The following is a 20,313-nucleotide window of genomic DNA, read 5'->3' on the forward strand; positions in this document are numbered from 1 at the left end:
TTTTTTTTTATAAAGCACTCTTATCCAAAGCACTTTACAATAGTTAGCTAATGGTACAAACAATATTTGGAAAGATCATTAAGTGTTCCGCCGAGACCCTTAGCAATTTTCAAGTGGTCTGTGATAAAAAAGTTAGACTACAAAAACAATCAAGGTACCTCACTTTATTTTCATTTACTTCCTATTACTTATAATATAGGAGGAGGATGAAGAAAAAAAAGAATGAAAAACAGGGATGGGGGAGATAAGAGAGAATGTTCTTTTTCTTGGCTGGGTACCGAGGGGGGGCCCCCCAAAAATGAAGCTGAGCACAGGGCCCCACTAACTCTAAATCCACCACTGCTGCTGTGATGTCCTCACAAGCAGGGGCGGCTCCAGGCAGCAGCGCAGCAAGCACGTGCCTGGGGCGGCAAGCCACAGGGGTGGCCTGCCGGTCACTGTGAGGGCGGCAGGCAGGCGGCTTTCGGTGGCATGTCTATGGGAGGTCCGCCGGTCCCGCGGTTTCGGCGGCAATTCGGCGACGGGTATGCCAATGGCGCAGCACCGGTGGACCTCCCGCAGGCATGCCGCCGAATCCGCGTGACCAGCGGACCGCCCGCAGGCACGCCGCTGAAAGCCGCCTGCCTGCTGTGCTTGTGGCGGCAAAAAACATAGAGCCGCCCCTGCTCACTAGGGTTTTAAAAAATTGCTCGCCTCTCCCCAAAATAGGTCCAGTCCCTCAGAGAACTTTGGAGCTGGTTGAGTCTGTTCCATAGCCAGACTCTGATGTCCCTCTGAGGAGGAAAAGAGATATTTTCTTCTCTGTGGTCTTCCAAGGAAAAGGACTCAAAACAGATTGAGGTCACTCCAAAGCTTGGAGAGATTCTTCTTTCTCCTCCTGTAACAGAAGTGCAGCCCAGCACCAGGAGTCCTTCAGTATGCAGGATAGAGATGGGTCATTTAACTGCTCTCTGGTACCGAGACAGGAATAAGAGACACTGTATCATCTATCTGGTATTTCCAGTCCAAATGAGAGCAGTGTCAGCACTGACTGTTTCCGCTCCACTGGTGTATTAGGCAGTATCAGATTTGCTCTGACTCTCTGTTCCTGACTCTCCCTTCAATTCAGGAGTTGTGGTGATTTATTTTGTGTTCTCAGCACTGCCTTGGCTGGTTGCAGAATATTCACCACTTAAAACTCAGGATGAAGAGCTGACTTTGGCTTCCTCAGTACTGAGGGGCTTGTTGGAACAGATACTGTCTTTGGTACTGATGGCTGTTTTTGATGCAGATCACAGCTGCAGCATTAATGCTCATCTTGATGCAGTTACTTTTCCTTCTTTCCTTTCCACTATGGAGCACTTGCCAGAATGGATTGTGTAGCTTTTACTTCCTTATATCATGATCTTTGCTGATAATTATCAATGGTGTGCTGGCATAGTTCTTGAAACAGGATCACGTTCTGCTCTCTTATATCAGTGTAACGTCACTGACATGAATAGGATTGATTAGTGTAACTGAACAAATTTTGGTCCAGAGGTTTTTAACCTGTGATCTTTCAGCTCCCGTTTTTAGTCTTTGCAGCAATAGCATAAAATTATTTGACTTGTAGTTGAAATTGATATTTTTTTAATTTAAAGAAAGAAAGAAGGGAGGGATACTTCAGATTTTAGAATCAAGATATATCTCAGGGCTGGTCTACACTACAGCTGAAAGTTGACCTCAGTTATGCTACTTTAATTACGTAGGTAACATAACTGAAGTCAACGTAATGTAGGTTGACTTACAGCGGTGTCTAAATCTCCCTGTGTCTGTGGGAGATGCTCTCCCGCCGACTTCCCTTACTTTTCTCGGAGAGCTGGAGTACAGGAGTCGATGGGAGAGCACTCTGCCATCAACTTAGGGGGTCTTCACCAGACCCGCTAAATCAACACCACTGCATCGATCACAGCAGTGCCGATCTAGCCATAAGTATAGACATGGCCTAAGTGACCCAATAATGCTCATGGAAATGCAGAAAAATAGTATATACTATGTCTTATCTGGAGGCCTTTTTATTAATGGGAATGGTTTGCTGTTTACAAAACACTAAAGGTCAGATTCTTTAAACTTGCACAGAGTGTAAAACAGGGCATAATTTGCTTTTAGCAGTGTACATAGAGATGGGCCATATTAGTGTTTTTTCTTTTCTTAATGAAGAGCAGAGCGAATGAGTTTCATGTAATGAATTAATTAACTGATGCACCTGGGTTTTTTGGTGTATTCTGGCACAGTGATCCCAATTTAAAATCAGAATAAATTGAATTGTATGAGTTGGTATATTGGGATTTTCACAACACAATACTTCCTTATGATACTGTAACAGTCATTATAATAATTCCACCAGACAGTTGCTACAAAATGATAAGTTAAATTGTGTGGAGGTAGGTTTCTGTGATAAAGCCATCTGAAAATTAGGTCATGTTGGGTTCAATTGACTCTTATCTCATTCCTGTGACCACAGAATATGTGATTAGGATCATTAGTCAATTAAAACACTACTGTGCAGTGACAAGACTGACATTGTGTGAATTATACCTGACACGGGGCTCCTTCAAGCTCGCTTTTACTGTTTCTTAGAGTTTTCTACATCTCATTAAGCATTGTCAAAGCCTGCCTTTTAATGTAATAATCATCCTCCCATTTCTGCCATGTCAGATTTCATGTCCAGATCTCTAGTCCTGAATTTTAGTTTCCGAGTGAATGATCAATGTTGGATGTGGATTTTTTCATTCTGTTTTTGATGGAGGGGCTTCTCAATCATCAGAATAAAAGCTCTTGCCCAGTTTGTCAGTCTGGGTGTCTTCAGGTCATTCATATGAATCTGTTGCCATGGTAGCTTTTATTTTCACTGGGATGTTGCTAATCAGCAGGTGGGCCGGGGCAATAATGCATACTCTCTTACCCTAAGCCCCACGATGGACCAAGCATGTCATATGTTTGGTACACTGCTTCAAAGTTTTTGTTAATGGTAGCTCTCTTGCAGTGGAATAGAGAATACTATAATTATTCTGCTGTGGTGACCCTAGAGGCAGAGTACGAGATCAAGTAAAAATTTCCATCTTCATGCCATTCCAGGAGAGTTTCAGAACAGACATATCTTTAAATAAAAAGATCATGCACACAACAGTAGTTGAAAGGCTCATAAATTGTTCTTGTCTTCAGCTCAACTTGTGTCAGCTTTGCTCATGAAGAATACCAACCCTCGATCTTTCAGCACTTTATGTGCACTCTGGGATAAAGTCTTCAAATCGGTTATATTTTATACTAATGCTCCATTGCTTGATGCAAGGAGTGACAAGCTAACTTTAGTGTTCAGCTATAGTACAATCATATCAGAAACTTTGAAAATATTTAACAGCTGATTCACCTAATTAAGTCACATAACAGTGATAACTATAGGACTATTTACAGAGAGCCAGTTCCTTAATAGAGACATGCGGGGAATCATTTTCCTATCCCGCAAAGATTTGCAAGAGTTTGAAAATTGTTACCATCTCAAATTGGGACCAGAAGTCAATCTCGAAAATGTTCGTGTATTAAAGAACCAATTTTTTTTTTAAGTTCACGGTAAAATGGGAATGCTGTGAGAAGAAATTCACTGTTGTTTGTAAGACACTCAGATACTATGATGATGTGGGCCATATAAATACCTAGACAGAAAGATATTACTGAAGAGCAATTTTTATAGTGAACATCTTTGCCTGTAGTTTTGTTTCTGTTAAATTTTACCCTCATATAGTATGTCATCCTCCTTGTTAAACCAGATGACTGTTTTTTTCTCATAAAAAGAGAGCATAAAAAGTAGCCTTCTTGTCCTGAACAGTGGGAGGAGAGTATTTTCTCCTGATAGTCCTTGAAGTGAAATGATAAAGAATCCCTATCAGCACAATAAGAAGTGTGTGTGTGTGTGTGTGTGTGTGTGTGTGTGTGTGTGTGTGAGAGAGAGAGAGAGAGAGATCTGATGAACAGTTAAATATTTAAAATTATGATTCAGAATTGCTTTGAAGCGTCTCACTGTATAAGTTAAATAACATTGTGATGATTCTTTAAATACATACATGAAATGTAATACATTCTAAAAGTTTGGCTAGCTTAATATTTAAATTCCTACTTTAAATATCATGAACTTTATATGATTATGGATGAAGATGTTTGATCTTCAGTCAGGGATATGTTGTTTCCCTTAACCTCATCAATCAGCTCTATTACGCTGCCCTTTTATTTCTCACAGCTCAGTGAAAACCATAACATGCTCAAAATATCACATATAGCAGAAGCCAAATATGCATCCAAGTGCTGATTATGCAAACTTTGCTTTTCACTCTGTTACTTGCATGACAGCATCAGGAAACACTAACTACTGTATTTTGATTAAAAATAAGTCTGTTAGGATGAATCCATTTATTTGGAATTACATGATACAAAATACTTAATTAAAAATTGTGTCCTATACCAAACACAAATCTCATATTTATTATATGTCACTTGTGTAATATATTTTACCTCGTTCAATATACTGTTGTGGAAGTGACTTCATTGTTCATAGGTCAATACCCAGTAATGCAATGTATTTCTTCTTGCTATAAAACTAAACTAAACTTCTCTTGTAACACAGGTATTTCTTGCATTGTTTTCTTCTTCCATGTCACAATATCCAAGCATACTGATATGTACTTAACAGTTTTTTCTTTTCCACTTGTACTGACTATGTTTGATCTCAAAGGATGCTTTCTAAAAGACTATATATCTATATAGACATATAGATAGAAAAAATTGCACTAGCTTGGGAATTCCCAATCAACACCTATTTTGAGAGAGGATGTTTCTCAGCAACCTCTTTGCTACACTTCTATAGCACAATGTTAAACTCTGCCAAATTTCTAACAATGATTTTACATATAGTACAGGATGTGCAATGAAGATTATTATGAAAAATACATTAAAAATTAGACCTTTTGCCTCATTCCACTGTCTTAAGTATGCAAGCACAAGAGTTATTTTTATCCCATGATCAATTTACTCTTTCTACAAATAGAGCAATTGAATGAATTTTAGAAGAATGCATTTAAAGAAAATAATCCCAGGATAGTACCTCGCAAGCCAACTTTTATCTTAGAATAAATATACAATAAAGAACCAGAGAATGTCCACTTTTCGACTGTGCTTTTTTCAGCCATGTTTTAGCAAGATAACTAGTTACGCAACCCTCCACTTTGGGATTTGGCAGAGAAATAAAAGACGATTTTTCTGCTTTTCAAATATGTTCTTTTAGAAATATGTCTGTCATTTTTACATTTACCCATATTTGTTGTTAATGGTATTGAAAGGTTAGGTATTCAAGATTTGTTTCATAAAAGTGCTCTGTCATTCATCTTTAAAAGCAAATAACCCACTAATAAAGGCTATAATTTCTCTCAAGTTGTGCAAATAACCTGTTGTCCACCCATATTCCGTGCTGTTGTCACACATCTTACAACAGCTACCTGTTATTTCTTTACTTTGAAAAACCTATCAACTGCAAAAGCCCTGGAGTCACTCAATCCTGTCACTTCACTATCCATAGCTGCATCCAATGACACTAACCACTTGAAAGCATGAACAAACTTTGAAACAGACATCTCAAAATTAATTGTACATGGGACTTGAACTAAAAACCTCACTGATGTGTTTAAAAATAACAAACTGTTCATGGAGTACTAAAAACCAAAGTGCAATATATATATGGAAACACCTTTGTCTTTTTCAGGTTAAGCAAGCATATAATATAAACCCTCTCTGTGATTAATATAATTCTAAGTCAGTAGAGCATCAATACTAGACCTATTAGGAAATTTTTCACTGAAAAATGAAACACTTTGATGCGTTTCACCCACTTTCTGCATTACACTGTTTTATTAAAATACAAACAGGAGATGCTTGACCTGGAAAAGACAAAGGTGTTTCCACCAGTACTAACTAGGAGCTGCCTTTAATGATTTTAAAAAAGAAATAAAAACAACAGACCTATTATGCTATAATATGGCAGTAGCAGTTGTGCAATATGCCCTATTACTACTGACGTCGTGAAATAATATAAAAATATAAGCTTGAAAATCCCATAAAATAACATTCAAAATGAAATAAAAAATTTCACTATGAATTTTTAAAATTCTAAAACAACATCTTTCCCAAAACAAAATTTTCCAGACATTCTGTTTCGCAGAAAATGTAGAATTTTTTTTCCTGATTTGGGACAAAAAAAAATTCAAAATGTCAACTTTCCCCATGAAACAGAAATATTGAGTTTTGATGAGCTCTAGACAATACAAACATAGTTAGACGCTTTGCCTTATCATTAGTATAGCCCTTCTGTAATTAAACCCCTTAGGCCTGGTCTACACTAGGACTTTAATTCGGATTTAGCTGCGTTAATCCGAATTAACCCTTCACCCGTCCACACTACAGAGCCAGTTAATTCGAATTAAAGGGCACTTAAAATCGATTTCTGTACTCCACCTCGACGAGCGGAGTAACGCCTAAATCGATTTTGTTAATTAGAATTAGGGTTAGTGTGGCCGCACACCACCGAATTACTGTGTTTAAGTTAATGGGGTAGTGTGGCCGCACACCACCGAATTAATGTGGTTAAAAACCGAATTAAGGTGCTTAGTGTGGCCGCGCACAATCGAATTTATACAACCTGTTTCCCAAATTCGAATTATCTAAATTCGGATTAATCCTGTAGTGTAGACATACCCTTAGTCATTGATTGCATTTAATGTAATCTCCACCTCATGAAACTATCCTCTCTAATCCTGCCATTGCTTCTCTTTAAACTGCCAGTGGGACTTGAAGCCAGGAATTTCTGAGCTCTAATCCTCACTCTACCCGAGTCACTGTGTGAATTGCTCATGATCATTTCTCTATTTCTTTCCCCATTTCTTAAACAGGGATGATAATATTGATTTTCCTAACTCTCAGGGATATTGGGGCAGATTACTGTTACTGTTCATATGGTGTTTGCATATAAAGAGTTATGTTTAAATATTAATATTACCGACCATATCACCTCCTTACACATTTCCACTCATTATGGCAAAATCCTATTCTGGATTTTCTTTTTCTATTTTTTCTTCTCTACTTTCTGCTATTCTTTCCATAGTATATCTATTAATCAAAGCTATTGCTCTCTTCAAATTTAAAATCCTCAGTAAGAGCACCAGTCTTTGACTTTGTACCCTGCATTTTGTGCAGTGGGTCTTGCAAGCCAAAATTTTAAACCAGCTGTTTTCATTATAGCTTTCTTTTTTAGATCAAAGTCCTTGCACTCATACAGCTCTCTGATTTTCTGTCTTGTGGATGGATGTGATATTTTCAGTTTGCTTGTGTCCTTTCATTATAAATGATCCTGCTCTATACTCAAATGTCAAGAGAAGAAACATAATTGTATATGCTTTCACCTTTCTCATACACCATTTGGGGGATAAGAAAAGAATAGTAGAAAATGCAGGATTTTTTCTCCCAGGTTAGACCCATTGATGATAGGTTTGTTTGTGTTTTTACCATTCAAATATATAGCTTAATGATGGTCCATGCACACTATATTCTAATAGCTTATGCATGCAGATGAAAAACAAGGTTCTTAACCAAGTTTTCACCCTTTCTGGCCACCAGTGCTTACCTTCAGTTGTCTCCACAGGAAGTTCTGCATCTGTTTTTGTAATAAATGAGAATGTAAAATTTGTGCCATGGTGAATGTGCTGCCAGTATCAAGCCTACATTTCTCAGCACTTGGGAATTTAGAAAAGCACTTGGGACTTAGGAAGACCAATACATTCCTATCTCAATTGCAACAGCCAAAGATTGTTTCCTTTTCTTACCTGATGGCAATACTGGCTTTTCTTGAGAGAAAGTTGGCAATCTCCCAGACTTTCTACATAGGAGTGAGTTATGGGCAGGCACAGTGGTTGGCCTGTTAGCGCAAGGACAGGGAGATATGGACTCTGAAATACAAACAGGAGGAACTGGCTTATGCTCCTTAATATGGGTTACTGAATAGGCAAAATCAAGCTCCTCTTGAAAGGGAGAACCACAAGAACTCTTCCTTACTAACTGTTGTTCACTCTATGCATCCGAAGAAGTGAGGTTTTTACTCACGAAAGCTCATGCCCAAATAAATCTGTTAGTCTTTAAGGTGCCACCAGACTCCTTGTTGTTTTTGTAGATACAGACTAACACGGCTACCCCCTGATATTTAACTGTTGTATAGGCATTTTAGTGGGGCCACTTGCTTATTGTCCCAGTACAAGAGAAAGGGAGAGAAAAGGGGAGGAACACATATACATATTTCAATGAATAAATGAGTAGCTATAAATGTTAAGCAGATGACAAGTTAATATAAAACAGCCTGCTTTTTAACAAGGATTTCAGCACTCAAATGTATTAGGTAAGTAAAACTGTCAAACATTTCCTGTATAATGCTCATTTAGGGGGAATGAAGGAAACTGTTTTCCATGTCAAACACCATGGGTAAGTCTAAGCTGCAATTAAAAAAAAAAAACACAGCAGAGAGTCTCAGAGCCCAAGTCGATTGACTCAGGCTTGTGGGACTTGGGCTGTGTGGCTCAAGTATAGATATTTGGGCTTGGGTTGGAGCTCAGGAGCCTGAATATCTACAGGCCTATTTTTAGCCCTGTGAGTGTAGCTCTGCAAGTCTGAGTCACTTGACCTGGACTCTGAAACTCAGTGCTTGCGGGTCTTTTATTACAGCATAGATATACCCCATATTTTATGTACATCTTCTGGTATCCACTTCAAACCCATTATGCATAACAATCTAACCCTCAGTTGCCCACTTCAATTCAGGTGACTGCCTACAACATGCATTACCCCTTATGCATAACAATCTGTCTCAACTTGTAGTTAGCTCAGACACTCTGATTTCTTTTCCCAGACCTGAAGTAGAGCTCTGTGTAGCTCAAAAGCATGTACCTTCCACCAACAGAAGATGGTCCAATACAAGACATTACTTCCCCTACCTTGTGTCTCATATTGTGGGACCAGCACAGCTACGTCACCACCGCAAACATTTTTTTTATTTGTCTACTTTGCTAGTTAGTCTTTAATTTTTATCCATATCCTGTTGTGTATTTTGACATTCTTGCAGGGTAGGTCTGGGTGAAAAGAATGCATTCTGTCCCCCAACCATTTCTGTTTTTCTTTTTTTTAAATCAGAGCACATTGCAGAAAGCTGACTACTAAGATAAAGTATTTCCTCTCCATTTAGATTGCAGTCCACCCCTGCAGTTCAAATCCCTCTTCTAACAGTCAAACTTTTTGAGGAAGGATGGTCTTGCAGTTAAGACACAGGTCTGGACATCAAGTAGTTGAATCTTACAAAACAGTGTTCACAAACATTTGTTCAGATTCCACGTGGCTGTTTGGTCCCTAGCTATGAATAGTCACACAAACAGGTTTCTCTTCTCACTAATGTTTGGGAAATAGCTGTTCTTTGTATATATGTCTCTATTCTCATGCAAACAAGCTATACATTGTTAACTATTCATTAGTATCTGTGTTCATGGTTTAAAAGTTTGTTTCTGCTCTCTGAGTGGATGATAATGCCACATGACATAGAGGACCAATCATACACTATAAATGATGAATAGTTGAAGTTAACAGTGGATAATCAATCAATGTTCTGAAATTTGTTCACAAAAACAGTTTAAACAGTCCTGAATAGCAAATTAACTTGTAAGAATAAAAGTCTGAATGAATTACAACAAAAAAGAGCTAAATTCATCAGATTATTTACAATGAGCAGTTTAACCAGCTGTAGTGTCACATACAAAATGGGAAATGACTGCCTAGGAAGGAGTATTGTGGAAAGGGATCTGGGGGTCATAGTGGACCACAAGCTTAATATGAGTGAACAGTGCAACAGCTGTTGCAAAAAAAGCTAACATCATTCTGGGATGTATTAGCAGGAGTGTTGTATTCAAGACACGAAAAGTAGTTCTTGGGCTCTACTCCATGCTGATTAGGCCTCAACTGGAGTGTTGTGTCCAGTTCTGGGTGCCACATTTCAGGAAAGATATGGACAAATTGGAGAGAGTCCAGAAAAAAGCAACAAAAATGATTAAAGGTCTAGAAAACATGACCTATGAGGGAAGATGCAAAAAACTGGGTTTGTTTAGTCTGGAAAAGAGAAGACTGAGGGGGGACATGATAATAGTTTTTAAGTACATAAAAAGATGTTACAAGGAGGAGGGAGAAGAATTGTTCTTCTTAACCTCTAAGGATCGGACAAGAAACAATGGGCTTAAATTGCAGGAAAGGAGGTTTAGGTTGGACATTAGGAAAAACTTCCTAACTGTGAGGGTGGTTAACCACTGGAATAAATTGCCTAGGGAGGTTGTGGAATCTCCATCATTGGAGATTTTTAAGAGCAGGTTGGACAAACTCCTGTCAGTAATGGTCTAGATAATACTTAGTCCTGCTGTGAGTGCAGTGCACTGGACTAGATGACCTCTCGAGGTCCCTTCCAGTCCTATGATTCTACCTTATGTGATCCTGAGTAAATCATTTAACATCTTTGACCCTCTATTTCCACCTCTGTAAAATGGGAATAATGCATTTATTACTTACCTACCTTAGAGAGAGGCTGTGAAGTGCTTGGAAAGGAAGGGCTCTGAAAGGTCAGCTGTTAAATACTCATTATCTACTGGGACAGTTCATCAATTCCTGACTTGTCTTGACTTTTCTGTGTTCAAGAATTGAGTGAATCAAAGCAAGCTGCAAATGTTTCAGCTCAATATTCTGTGGCTTAGCTATCTGCTTTAAACGTGTTGTGTGATGTATACTTTTTTCTTTCAGAATTATGGTTTGGAGACAGAAAACCTGAGAACACTCTCTCACAAGCTGAATGCCTCAGCCAAAAATCTTCAGAACTTTATAACGGGTAGAAGGAGGAGTGGCCATTATGATGGCAGGGCCTCCAGACGACTGCCAAATGATTTTCTTACCTCTGTTGTTGACCTGATTGGTGCTGCAAAGAACTTGCTAGCCTGGCTGGACAGGTAATTTAGAGCTTTTTAATTCTTACGGTGGAGGGGGGAGGGAGAAGAGTAATTCTTTTGCCGTTTGTTTCTTTTTCTCTTGCTCTTTTCTCTTTCTCTTATTCTAGTACTAGAATTGTAATTATAGGTTTTACTTTGTAAATTTTGTTATATACTTGAGTTCCAGGCTGAATAGGCCTGTGTCAGGGGCCGGCTGTGGGATTTTTGGAGTCTCTTTGCTGTGAAATTAGCAATTTCAGTCTTGTTCCTAGTGAATGGCAAAAATTGCCACTACAGATGGCAGGATCGTTTCAATTTCAGAAGGAAGGATAAGGGATAAATTAACATAGAAACTGAGCTGCCCTATAACCAGAGCAAAGAGTGGTCCTGACCATTCAGGGCTGACGCAAATTAAGAGAGCAGTGTAGGGAAATTTGAACTGCTGCTATCCCTGCTGCATACCTGTTCTTGGATAATTTCTAAAAGAAATTATACTGCTTGCTTATCTCTGGAAACTCAGAGCTTACTAGTTGACTTTTTGTTAACAGTAGAGGGCAGGTTCATACATTAGTCACTCTTGTCACATTAATTACTGCTTGATGAGAGAATGCTATGATTTCTTATTGATGAATTAGGAATCAGTTTACAAAGTAACTCTCTGCATGAACTGTGTTAAAATATTGATTATGTATGAACTACTATTTTATACGTACACTGCATTTCTCTATAGAAGTGAATAGCTTCAGTTGAAATCTGAAACTATTGTGCATATAAATGAATTACATGACCATTCTTCACAAAGCTTGTTATGACCCTGATGACATTCTCTGACCTAATGCTAGCAATCAAGCTCTCCTGGAATGTAATCTCATCAGTCTTTATAAGCCAAATGGGTCAGATCCGAACAGTACTTGGAGACTCCAAGGAAAACCCAGGTCCTGCAGGAAGTTGGGTTAGTAGCTCAGTAAATGGCACTCGTCCCTCTTAGTTAATACTGAACTAAGGCTATAGTTTGCCCCTAAGGTGCAGAGTGCTGCTTGATGTGCTATCTTTTGGATAAGCCATAAAACTAAGGACTTGACTGCTATACTTATTATATCTGCCCAGTGCTGAGGCATATCAAACATCTAAGGTACTAGAAGCATGCCAGGTACATCCTGCAGTCACACATTGTTCTACATGGGGTTCCTCAGTTTCTGCACAACCTGTACTGTGGGATAGCTCAGTGGTTTGAACATTGGCCTCCTAAACCCAGGGTTGTGAGTTCAATCCTTGAGGGAGCCAAAAAAATAATAATTGGGGATTAGGTCCTGCTTTGAGCAGGGGGTTGGACTAGATGACCTCCTGAGGTCTCTTCCAACCCTGATATTCTATGATTACAGGAAGGTACAGCTCAGTAACACAGATTGCTGAGGTCTACAAACTTGTTGTCCTTCTCTGGCAGGTCTCCATTTGTCAGTGTGACAGAATACTCACTGCTGAAAAACAATATTGTTCAACTGTGCCTGGAATTAACAACCATCGTGCAACAGGTAAGAACAGGTTTATTGTATGCCATACCTAAATCACTTCCACATTGCTGAAGAAAGAGTAAAATATTACAAAAAATTGTTAGAAATGTGTCACCTCATCAGGAGAATTTGTGTGCGTTTTGGGGGCTGGTGGGAGTGGAGGGAGGAGGTGTGTGTGTGCTACATCTCAGTTGCAACTACAGTAATTATTTACTAGTAATATTAGGAAAGAATGTTTGTATTTTAATTGTTTTCAAGGATATTGGTGGGTTTTCTCTCCAAAAAGTAAAAACAAATTATTGCAGTATCTCCAGCTGATCCTCACTTCATCATCCCCTTTTCCTCCCCCAACATATTCTATTCCCCTCTTTCCCTGATTTCCAGCATATGATTCCTTGCTGTATGCTTTCTTGTTGCTTACCCAACTGATACATATTAGACTTGAAGTTTTTCATCATAAATCAGACAGCCACCAGACCCCTAATCATTTTGTTGTTCTCTGAAGTCCCTGAAATTAGTCAATATATTTCTGATAATAAGGTGTCTTGAATTTAACACACAATATTCCATGTTCCCTGCTAAATGTTGTCAAAGATAAGCTAAAAGTGGATGCATAGACAAGAGCTAGACAAATACAATAGAAGTATATATTTATAAAAATCGTTGTGAATAAAACCTGCCAATTCACTTCATTGGTATCCATGACCCTTTCATTTGCAATTTGAAGTATTACTGTGAGCAAGACTAAATTTCCAAGAATGTTCGTAGAAAGTGAAAGCATCATGATTACTAATGCAGCATCACAAGAGCAGGCAGAGAGCACAGATAGCAAAGGAGGATGCAGATTTTGCCTTGTCTATACCTGATTGGACAGGGCAAAGCAGCTGCAGAAAAGAAGATGAGTGGGCTATACTGGCAAATGGACAGCAAGAGATTGTCACTTGGAGCCTAGCAGTTCAAAAGTGTCTAATCTAAACTAAATAAAATCGGCAGAAAAAGGTATATTTCTGATGTAAATCTACAGATTTTAGAAAGGGCCTCATGTAATCTTAACCTTTGAGATTTATTTAATAAAAACGCACTATTGACTTTCTCTCCTTAAAATTCAAATCTATTAAATAAGCAAGAACAGATTTAAAGAATTGTGCTGCTAAAACCACACAAGGAAGTCATCTGACTGGGTGATACAACAGCTTTTCAGACACACTGATAAAATTTGTTAGTACCTGGTTGACATAACCTAGGATGTCATGGAAAAAGTAATAAAACTTACAGAAAATTAAGTTTGTTTGTATACAAGGAAAGTTCTACAGTCATTCTGGAAGTGATTAATAAAATGTGGAGATCAACAGTAATTATTTAAGCTTAGAAAATATGTGGATTGCAATGTTGTTATTTCCATGGCAATCATATGTTTGCAATTCAATGGCTGTGTTTCCTCTGAAAATAATTGGTATCCTCTTGATATACAAGTACAGCAAGAATACTGAAGCTCTAGAGCAGTGGTCCCCAAACTTTTAACCTCATGCCTACCCCACACCTCCCACCACTCATGGAACCGGGAGCAGGGACAGGGCTCCGGGAGGGGGAGACATGGATGGGATAAGGGAGCCCAGGCTGGGGCCACAGTTGGGGTGGGGGTGGAAGCGGACCCTTGGCTGGGAACCGAGGCCTGCAGCTGCAGCCGGGCATGGAGCCCTGGGCATGGGGCCATCAGCCAGGACCTCAGGCACAGGGCTGGCAGCCGTGGCCAGGAGTAGATCCCTGGGCGCAAGGCCAGCAGCTGGGACCAGGGCCAGGAGTGGAGCTGGGTGGTGCTCCCTCTCCGCCCCCTGTGGGAGTTGGTCTGGGCCCAGCTGCGCCACCCCGAACGTTTCTCCACACCCCCTAGGGGGGCACGCCCCACAGATTGAAGACCTCTGCTCTAGAGTAAAGTCTGAGTGCATAAGTTTGATTTAGAACTCATCTCACTCTTCCTTGGTCTCACTAATTCCCTATTAGCACCAAGGAGGAGGGAGATAGTGGAAAATGGCATTGCATAGAGCCACAAAATAATCATAGCTGAATATCTTAATACTGAGATCCCATGTTGCGTTAATATGTGAAGATGATGCATCAGAAAAACAGAATCTTATATCATAACACACTATTAGGACACAGTGTTGATAATATTTTGTGGCTCTCCACTGACTCAGTTGGATGATAAAATGGCACTTTAGCTTTACAAAGCAGACTGCCATTGCTCTAGAAAAATGAATACACCAAATTAATCAAACCTGTTGGCGTACTGCAAAGCCTATCTATTTTCTCTAATGTTGGTGAGGGACAAGGGTATAACAGCTCATATTCTGAGGGAAGGGAGGGTATTTATGTATTTTTCCATGGTCTGGTTAGTTAATTTTCCTTTGGGCTTTGTGGTGAGACTAGGTCCGACTGGATCTGGTATAATTTTGTTGTTTGTGTATGGTAGTAAGATATCTTAAAGATGCTTAGAGCCCGTGATAGGTGCTTTTCTTGTTTATTTTAATCAAAATAAACAATATAATTTAATTTTAACATAGTGCTGTTTGAAATAGTACGATGTTAAAACACACCAAGGAACTTTTAGTGTACACCAGGAGGGTCTACACAGAACAATTAACGCAGCACGTTAGCATACTTTAGAAAGTATGGTGAGCATTACCCCACCCTGTAGTAAAGCCCCTAGATAAGCTAAATAAATTGAGCTACTTCAGTAACTGGTGTGTGTGTTCCATGTCATGAATCATTCATTTAGCTCATTGTGTCTCTCCAAGTTGCAGCTTTTATTTTAAAAAAGGGTGGATACCAAAACTGGACAAGTATTCTAGTTGTAGTCTCAGGTAATATCACTTTTGTACACCTACTTAATATACCCCTATTCTATACATGCAAAAATTGTGTTAACCCTCTTAGCCACAATATCAAAGTGGGAACTCATGTTCAGTTGATTAACAATGAGCCCTAAGTTCTTTTTAGAGTCACTGTTTTCCAGGATACAGTCCTCTATTCCGTAAAAAATGCCCCACATTCTTTATTCTTAGATGAGTGACCTGGCCTTAGTATTAATGCATGCTACTTGATTGTTCCAAGCTTGCAAAGGGTCTAGAGCACTCTATCAGTTGCCTGTGTTTATCATTATTTATCACACAACCAGGCTTTATGTCATCTGCAAACTTTATCATCATAATTGTACATTTCTTCCAGATTATTGATTAAAAAAATTTAATAGCATTTGGTTGAGCATCAATCCTTGTGCGCCCTATGAGGACCGCCACCCCCCCCCCCGACACTCTTGTTGAAGAATCCCCATTAACGATCACATTTTGAGATCAAAAACATTTTGTTCTAAGGATGTGTATTTGTATATTGAGGGCTAAATAGAGTTCTTCGTCTTATATTTGTAACTTACCTTTTCTCTATTTATTTAAATAAATTCAGTATTTTAATCAATTAGAATGATGATGGCATGAGGTACATTGGCAGGGATATTCTGGATGATGCAAGAGCTGGTTGGTATCTTGTTTGAATGTGGATATGTAACACTACTACTACTATTTTGTAGTTCTCTTTATTTTACCATTATATAGAACAGAACTAAATAATGGGTATTCTATAATATAAAAGCCCCAAGTTAAAATCCACCTTTAAACATGTCACTAATCATTTTTTTGGCAAGGGATAAATGTGACACTTTAGCTATCATGTATTTCTTAAGTAAAATAAATAGACTGAAACCCTATGCATGTTAAACCTTGTGGTCTTCTTAACGAGTTTCCCTAATGCATACTACATATCAAAAAGAAAATAATTCACTATAGTATCCTAAGTGTAATGCTCCTAGTGGTCTTAAATGCTTATTTAAACCAGACAGATATAGAAAAAACCTTATACGTATATCTTCTAAATTGTATCCCAATAGCTATTAAAAAAAGAACATCTTTAAATTATAATATAAACTTCAGTATGCAACATAAGCATAGACCCTTTTCTCTAAAATTAATTCATTCTGCTCTACAAAACAGAGAAATTTCAGATTTACTATACATACGAGTCCTTTATTGTTTGACCTGAAATAATTAAGTTTACTCAGAATGAAGCTTACATTTTAATTTAGGTGTCCAAAATACATAATTTAGATTGGAACATTAGCTCTAAAGTACTTGTGGCACCTTAGAGACTAACAAATTTGTTAGTCTCTAAGGTGCCACAAGTACTCCTGTTCTTTTTGCAGATACAGACTAACACCGCTGCTACTCTGAAACCTAGCTCTAAAGTGAAACTCTAAGCCTTGCTCTGATCATTTTATTGTCTTGGTACTTGAAGGGTTAAAGGGAGACAGTATTTAATAAAATGGATATTCTGTTTGAAGTATGTTAAACTAGTAGGAAAAAACTGCCTTAGGCATTGCCAGCCACACTAATTGAATACTTTTTGTGCTGTGGAAAAAAAAGCTAGTATGAATACAGAAAAAACATCAAAGGGATACTTGACCATGGAGTGCAAATAGAAATTCTTCTATATCCCTAAGTTCTTTGGTTCTCACCATCTTCCATTTTAATCTTTTTTTCTTGTACTGACACTAATTTTTTCTCAAAACTGTGTCCATAGAGAAATCAATTTTTGTAAAACAAATCTGATACTCTAAAACAAACTCCATAATGCAATACCTTTAAGCATAAATGGTGAGATTCTTACTCCCTGTACACCAGGTAAAAGGGCTGCAGCTGAGTAAAGAGGCTCTAAAAGTCCAAGGTCTAGCTAGGAAAAGATTCCCGCAGCACAGGAAATGAGGAAGACAGCAGTAGGCTGCCTCCCGAGGTTCTCTTTTCAGGGCCATGCAAGAGGTGTTTGGTGGGGCAGAGGGGCCACAACATACTGCACTGGTGAAATTCTTGGCAGTCCAGGGAAGCTGTAACTTAGGCAGGTCTACACTACAACTTTACATTGGTGCAGCTGCGCCAATGCACCGCATCTGGTGAAGCTGCTCTAAGCAGACGGGAGAGAGATCTCCCATTGGCTTAGTAACCCCACCTTCATGAGAGGCAGTAGCTATGTCAGCAGGAGAAGCTCTCCTGCTGACATTGTGCTGTCTATGTTGTGGGGGGGGGGGCAGTAGGGGCGGTATAACTACGTCGCTCAAGGATGTGGATTTTTCACACCCCTGTGTGACATGATTATACCAAAGTAAGTATGTAGTGTAGACCAAGCCTTAGACAGGCTTCCATGGCTGTCCCTAAACTTTGCAGGGGGCTTCTGTGGTCCCTGGAGCAGCCCAGAATTGGGCAGGTGCATAGGTGGCTTATAACCACCTTAGCTGTCTGTGCTATGGTTTCTTTGCTGTGCCTCATAGGTCTCAGGAATCTAGATAAGTAAGAGAGTAAGAGGTTTTAGCTGTTTGTTATTGGAAAAGAGGAAACTTTAAACTAACCCAACAGAAGAATTCAAAATTTGGAAAGGAACTAATGAGGAGGGAAGTTTTTGATACTAACAGGTGGAATATTATTATATTATTATTAGCTAAGCTATGGAATATTATCTAGATATTTGGTCTTGATAAATAAATTATTTTGTGTCAGAGCTGGTCAAAAATGTTCATGGAGCATTCTTCTGTTGGAAAATGAGTTTTTGTCAAAAACAAACTTCCTCTGCAAACATTGATTTTTGACTAAATTTCATTTTATTTTTATTTTTTTTAAATGCAGTTAAATGAGGTTGAAATATTAAATGTTGACATTTTTGGAATGGAACTTGTTGATTTTTTTCATTTAAAATGATCTTTTGTTTCATTTTTTTATTTTATATTACAATATTTTAAAGAAATGTAACATAAAATCAAAAGAAAATATTTTGATTAACCCAAAACAATTCAAAATTGCAAAGTTTCCCATGAAATGAACATTTTCCTTCACAGGTCTAATACTAGGTAAATCAGTTCAAGTATAAGTGAATTTCGGAGGCATCTAGGTTAGTTTCTTGAGAAGACAGTGACATTGGAGGTTGAGAACAACCCAGAAAATGGGATTAAAATAAGCAAACAAACAAAAGCTATAAGTGTAAATCCATAATGACATTTTGCTGTTCCTAAAATTTCTGATGTTTTTATGATGTCTCTAGCTGTGTAAATAGAGGGGGTTCACAGACGAGATACTAAATTGGAGCAAGGCATGGGGCGGTACTGGGCCAGGGAGACCCCACCTCTCAGCAGTTGCGGGCCTGTTCCAGTGGTGGGACAGTTTAAAAGGGCACTGGAAGCCCAGGGGCATGGGGAAAAGCAGTTACAGGCTGCACCAGCAAGTGAGTCTAACACCTGGAGCTATGGGAAGAGTGAGTACAGACTTGGTAAGGCCACTCTGGAAGCTGTGATCCATATTCCCCCCTGCCTCCCGGTTTGAGTTGGGAATCCAAGAGTGACCTCCAAGGAGGGGATGTTGTCCCCCTGGCAGACTATGCTGATACTGAAAAAACTGTGACCACACCCCTAACAGAGCTATAGCCCAGAAGGAAGTGACCCAGGGGCGTGTAACTTGGGGTGGACCAATAAGTAGTCCAGACACTGCAACATCTCTTTAGGGTCCTGGGTCAGGACCCAGTGGAATGGGAGGGCCCTGCTCCCCCTCAGTGCTGTCATGACAGAACCCCAATGGGAGAAGAAGGAATACACAGGAGGGAGAGGCTCCCCTGTATATGACTCAGCAGGGCCCACTCTAGAACAAGCCGATGGAAAAGAACTGAGGAGCCACTGTATGATCACTAGACCAGCTGGCTGTTGAATTGACCCACTTCGGGGAGGTACTGAACTTGATTCTTCTCTCAGATTGGTTTGACCCTTGTGCAACTCCGTTGAAAAAAATGAAGTAATTCCTGATTTCTACTTTCTTTGTGCTGCACTTTTAAATGTAGGGAGTCTTCTACTTGCCTGTTGGGAGCAATGCGGAATGCCAGTTTAAGATGACTACTACAGAAAGTAATACATTGCGTGCTCTCTCTTTGTAACAATCATTTTAAGTTGCCTGTCAGTACTGTTTCCCTTCCCCACTTCTGGGCAAGCAAGCAGAAAATTTCCTGCATTTAAAGGTATAGTAGACAGAACACAGAATCATAACATTTAATAACTGAATACACCATACTTTTATTCCTTCTGAATCTGGTTCCACAGCATAGCTAAATACTGCCTTGACAGCAGACTGGCCATAGAGCTACATGTTTCAAAACAATATATACTAAGACAACAGAAACTGTTGAAGGAGAATGAATTTTCTAATTTAATCGACTTGGATAATATTACAATTGTATTTATAATGTTTCTGTTCCATGCTTGCTTGCATATAGGTGGTGTCCTACTGAGCTCTTTTAATTTCTCAAACAGTACTTGGATTCCCGCCAGAAAAAAACAGACCCACCAAAGGAAATCTCAGTGAAAAGATGCAAACGAACTGCATGAATGCAATGGTTTGGTTTAAATGCATGGTTTGGCTTAAAATAAGAGCCTCCGAAACTGTTGCTCAGAATTCATAGTGAGCTTTTTTTGTAGTTTCAAACTGTGTGCTTGAAATTAAAAAAAATATCACTTTCATCTATGCTCACAATTCCTGGTTCAGGCTAGAGCCAGGAGCACATGTAGTAAAGTACAGACCATGGCAGGTGGCTGTTCTTGCAGAATTTATGCTCTGACCAAAAGTGGGAAGAGGTGGAATTTTAATGACGGTTTTCATATTCTTTCTAGT

The 20,313-nt window shown here is 39.0% G+C and overlaps 1 protein-coding gene across 4 annotated transcripts in view; it reads left to right on the forward strand.

Annotated features, from left to right (window-relative positions):
* Positions 1–20,313, forward strand: part of LOC112103386 (connector enhancer of kinase suppressor of ras 2-like) — a 526,129-nt gene that overhangs the window by 179,565 nt on the left and 326,251 nt on the right. For all 4 annotated transcript variants that reach the window (XM_026652993.1, XM_026652992.1, XM_026652995.1 and 1 more), the window contains exons 3-4: positions 10,876–11,078; positions 12,502–12,589. In XM_026652993.1, the coding sequence (XP_026508778.1) occupies positions 10,876–11,078; positions 12,502–12,589 (291 nt within the window). The remainder of the gene's footprint in view (positions 1–10,875; positions 11,079–12,501; positions 12,590–20,313) is intronic.

This window comes from Terrapene carolina, unplaced genomic scaffold (genome assembly GCF_002925995.2).
Source record: "Terrapene carolina triunguis isolate 2854851 unplaced genomic scaffold, T_m_triunguis-2.0 Scaffold131, whole genome shotgun sequence".
In the NCBI taxonomy this organism is placed as follows: Eukaryota; Metazoa; Chordata; order Testudines; family Emydidae; genus Terrapene; species Terrapene triunguis.